Genomic DNA, 5,384 nt, shown 5'->3' with positions numbered 1-5,384 from the left:
GGTGGGGAATTGTGGGGAATTGAAGACTTAAGTTGTAGTTGTATAGTTAGCCTTGCATTCAATTTTTTTTTCATTTTGTTTTTCTTAAAATTTGTAAATATGTGGTTTTTTCAATTCTATGTTTTTTTTGTGTGTAATCCCTCTTTTTGAATATATGCCTAGTTGACAAGTGTTAACTGATTAACAAGCGTACCAAATTATTCAAGTATTAAACTTAAGATCAAATATTGTTTCTTAAAAGATTTGTATAATACTAAATAATCATACAATTAATAACTAGACTAAAGACTTTTCTTAATATTATAGGAAAAACATGATTACTTTAATTTTCTAAAAATAAAAAAATAATTAAAACAAAAAATTTGAGAAACCAATCTACTACTTCTAACAAAGAACTGGAACTATTGTAATGATTAAACTAAAAGTAAAAGTTAACTAACGTATAAATAACAATATTAACGTTTCTCTCTTTTTGAACAACTAGTTTCAGTGTGCATAAAGCGTTCATCACATTAACATGCATGTGTAAGTGCTCTAGCAAGACAAGGCAACACAGTTATAGAACATAGCAGAAACGTATATAATAGATGTATAGAAAAGTGTATATATTGTTCAGAAATATGGTAGAAGAACGACTTAAACATGAATAATTTTTCTACTCATTACTGAATTCCAAGACTCGTTCAAGTTATAGGAGAGTTTAATATTCATATATTAATATTAAAAACGATCTTTTCATAATTGAATTGAGTTGTGGAATGTTTAGTTTATATATTATATATGTCATAAGTAATAATTATTCTAGTAACCTACACAAACATATTAATCAAGAGGCAAAATTAAGAAATTATTCTCTGTCTGTCTTCTAGGTGTATTTTAGGTTTAAAAAGGTGCTTCTAAAGAATCATTAAAAAATATAAAAATTTATTCTAGACCATACTTAAAAAGTAAATATGTGTTTAAACAAGACCAATAGTTTTAAACCATGTAAAAAAATGTTGAAAGATTATTCACAAAAAAAAAAACACTCACAGCTCTTTACCATAGAGTTGAGCTATGTGGTTCGTGCCCGTATACACCTAACAAAAGGTTGCACTTTCAGAATTCCTCAACAAAACCAAGAGTCAACGACAGAAATAAATAATAGAATTTGAACGGCCAAGCTCGTTATATTATATGGGTAGCACTACTAACTAAACAATATGGGCTTCTAACATATTCATATATATGCCTCCTTTGTTTTGTACAAGATCTATTTTCTATTATACGTGTGTTCAAAGCACACTCAATTAAAGAACCTTTGTTTATTCATCCGTCAAGCAGAAACCTTCTGCTAAACATGAATGCTTTCATTTTCATTCTTCTCACTTTTGTGTTGAGCTTCCATATTCATTTTGCTACAAGCAGTTCAAAAACATATATTGTTCATGTGAAGGGGCCACAGGATAGGACACTCGCTGAATTAGATGATTTGGAGAACTGGTATCATTCATTTTTGCCACCTACGATTATGAGCTCTGAGGAACAACCACGAATAATTTATTCATATCGGCACGTGATGAGTGGTTTTTCTGCAAGACTGACGGAACAAGAGCTGAGAGAAGTGGAAAAGAAGGATGGCTTTATCTCTGCTCGCCCCGAAATGATGCTACATCCCCAAACCACACATACCCCACAAGTTTTGGGGTTGCAGCAGCAAACGGGACTGTGGAAGGAATCGAACTTTGGAAAGGGAGTAATTGTTGGGGTGCTGGATACTGGAATCGTGCCTGACCATCCTTCATTCAATGATGCAGGAATGCCACCACCGCCACCCAGATGGAGAGGAAGATGTGAATTCCAGGCAACAACTTGTAACAACAAAATAATTGGAGCAAGGTATTTCGGCCGAGAAGTGAATGCAAGGAAAGGAGCAGATGCAATAATTGATGAAGATGGACATGGGACTCACACAGCAAGCACAGCAGCTGGTGCTTTTGTTGATAATGCAGAAGTACTAGGAAATGCCAAAGGCACAGCAGCAGGGATTGCCCCTCATGCTCACCTGGCAATATACAAAGTATGTTTGGAAAAAGACTGCCCGGAAGGCACTGTATTGGCCGCATTGGATGCAGCTGTGGAGGATGGCGTGGATGTAATATCAATATCCCTTGGCCTAAAAGTGTCTCCTCCCTTTTTTTATGATAGCATCGCAATAGGCACGTTTGCAGCAATGCAGAAGGGAATCTTTGTAAGTTGTTCAGCGGGGAACTCTGGCCCTTTCTCTGGCACCTTGGTGAATGGAGCCCCTTGGATCCTCTCAGTTGGAGCAAGCAATGTTGACAGAAGCATTGTAGCAACAGCAAAGCTAGGAAACGGGCTAGAATTTGACGGCGAATCTGTTTTCCAGCCTTCCAATTATACTCCACTGCTACCCTTAGCCTATGCTGGTAATAATGGCAAACCTGAAGCTGCACTTTGTGCTACGGGATCCCTGAACTATATTGACTTCAGCGGCAAGGTTGTTTTGTGTGAGAGAGGAGGGGATACGGGAAGAATTGCCAAAGGGAAGGAAGTAAAGAGAGTTGGCGGTGCAGCCATGATTATCATGAATGATGAAAGCCATGGCTTCAGTCTCTTAGCTGATGTACATGTTCTACCTGCAACACATGTAAGCTATGATGCTGGACTTAAGATTATAGACTACATAAATTCAACTGAAACACCTACAGCTACCATTTTATTCAAGGGAACTGTAATAGGAAACTCCCTATCTCCGGCCGTTTCATCCTTCTCCTCAAGAGGTCCCAACTTGCCCAGTCCTGGTATTTTGAAACCGGACATCATAGGACCAGGCGTCAACATCCTAGCTGCCTGGCCATTCCCCCTTGACAACAATACTGATTCAAAATCCACTTTCAACATCATGTCCGGCACATCAATGTCATGCCCACATCTTAGTGGCGTAGCCGCTTTGCTCAAAAGCTCTCATCCTGACTGGTCACCAGCTGCCATAAAATCTGCCATAATGACTTCTGCATACATAATCAATTCTGAACACAAACTCATTGTTGACGAAACACTTCAACCTGCCGATATCTTTGCCACAGGTTCTGGCCACGTGAATCCACCAAGAGCAAATGACCCCGGGCTAGTTTATGATATCACTCCAGATGATTATATACCTTATCTATGTGGTTTAGGCTACAGAGATACGGAGGTTGGTATCATTGCACATAAAACAATTATGTGCTCTGGGATTTCAAGCATTCCCGAAGGAGAGCTGAACTATCCCTCATTTTCTGTGGTGCTTGGTTCCCCACAAACATTCACAAGGACTGTAACAAATGTAGGTGAGGCGAACTCGTCTTATGTTGTCCAGGTTACAGCGCCAGAAGGGGTCAATGTGAAGGTCCAGCCAGATAAACTGAACTTTTCAGAAGCAAACCAGAAAGAGGTATATTCAGTGTCATTCAGTCGTATAGAGTCAGGCAATGAAACTGAGGATTATGCTCAAGGGTTTTTACAATGGGTCTCTGTGAAACACACTGTAAGGAGTCCGATCTTAGTCATCTTTGTGTAAGGCAACATTTGCTAGCATCGAGCAGAATTACAATGGGACCAGCTACAACTGGGATATCTTATAATAAACTTAAATTTAGGAATTATGTTTTTATATTTATGGTCATCATAAATTTTTCGTTTCAAATTGACTTTTTACTTGATTTTGTTCTCAATTGAATTCCAACTTATGAAAAATTAATGCAATTGAAATTTTACCGTTAAATTGGCTGAACTGAGTTAATATGCGTTGATGTTGCACATTGACATGTTGACTTGATTTTTTTAAACAAGACAAAGTGAGATGGAATTTTGTATTTTTGAAAAAGAAAATTAGGAAAAGAAATACACCATCGATTCGTCTTTCAAAACGAACACATGAATTGTTTTATCTCCTTTTGTATTCTTTCTCCTTTTTTTTATTTTGTTTTTATATTCTTGTAATTATAATTAGAAATACTAATTATACATAACAGAATATCTATAATAGTTAATTAGCATACTAATAAGCTGAACATAAAAAAACAATAATTAATTATACATAACATTTGTAATATTTAAATATTATATAAATACTATAAAAATAGTTACTATATTTAAGATTATATAAATAGAAGATTCGTGATCTATATAAATCCGATAAAAAAAAGAATATCCAAATTTAAAAATATATTCAGAATTAAAAATCAAAAGGAAAAAGTCAAACACGCATTCACCTTTAATTTAGGTTATGATTAACAATCAAATTTAGAAGACAGGGTCCATTCCTCTGACCATACACAAATTTTAGTGTTAGAGAAAGTTCCCGTGTATGTGTATGTTCCGAGTACGGTTATGTAATTTTGTATTATTTTTGTTTTGTTTTTATATTCTTGTAATTATATATAATTAAAAATTTTCTCTCTCTCTATATATTTATTGTCATTATGATTATTAGATCATTTGTTGCATTAACTTTTTATTTAAAATTATATTATTTTTTTATTCATTCATTTATATTTCTACCATTTAATTTATGTATATTAATACGTTTGTTCTTTTTTTATGTTCTTATTATTTAATTTATTTTAGTAGTATATTGAAATTTTTTAATCTCTAATTTGTTTGTGCTGCTATTATTCAATTTATTTTCAATGGAGTTTATCTAATTATTTATTTTTAAAAAATAATTAGTTTTATTCAATTTATTTTGTATTGTGTTATGCAAAATGTTTAATTTTCTTTTATAAAGTAAATTAAAAAATTAGATAAAGAAAATTACTAAGGTTTAATAAGAGATAGGTATTATATATGTATACATGTACACAAACACACATACATATCACTTAACATTATTACATTTGATAAAATAAGCCTAAGTTTAGAATTCATGATGTAAAAACATATTTATTCTTTCTTAATTTTACCATGATAAAATTATTATAAATACTCCACTCTCCTATATAAGATTTTTATTATTAAAAAAGAATTGATACAAATTTACATAAGTTCCTTTTATATATTTAGATTATTTTAATTTGTATTATAATATATATTAATCCATGTAAATATTTTATAATTAAGTTTATTCTGTGTAAGCTTTCTTTGAAATTTAATTAAAAAATGACTTTCACTTTTAATTAATCGAATAAATAAATGTTAATATATGAATGTTAGATATCCTTTGAACATACATTTATTGTTAACCCAAATATACTTAAAATTTTAAAAGTCTCTCTGAATGAGTATAATATGAAGCTTTGAATGAATTCTCTCAAACATTTACAATAATAATTTGTTTGTACACGAAGAGTTGTCAGAGTTTTAAAAATTATAATTTTGCCGTTCTAAAGATTTAGTGTAGA

The 5,384-nt window shown here is 32.6% G+C and overlaps 1 protein-coding gene across 1 annotated transcript; it reads left to right on the top strand.

Annotated features, from left to right (window-relative positions):
- Positions 1-1,201: 1,201 nt before the first annotated feature.
- On the top strand, positions 1,202-3,655 carry LOC108342070 (subtilisin-like protease 4). The gene has a single exon (XM_017579777.2). It carries the CDS (start codon positions 1,340-1,342, stop codon positions 3,560-3,562), a length of 2,223 nt encoding a protein of 740 aa, XP_017435266.1. The 5' UTR covers positions 1,202-1,339; the 3' UTR covers positions 3,563-3,655.
- Positions 3,656-5,384: the final 1,729 nt, after the last annotated feature.

Source organism: Vigna angularis, chromosome 1 (genome assembly GCF_016808095.1).
Source record: "Vigna angularis cultivar LongXiaoDou No.4 chromosome 1, ASM1680809v1, whole genome shotgun sequence".
In the NCBI taxonomy this organism is placed as follows: domain Eukaryota; kingdom Viridiplantae; phylum Streptophyta; class Magnoliopsida; order Fabales; family Fabaceae; genus Vigna; species Vigna angularis.
The sequence above is the reverse complement of the archived record's forward strand: the minus strand, read 5'-3'. Positions and strand labels throughout refer to the sequence as shown.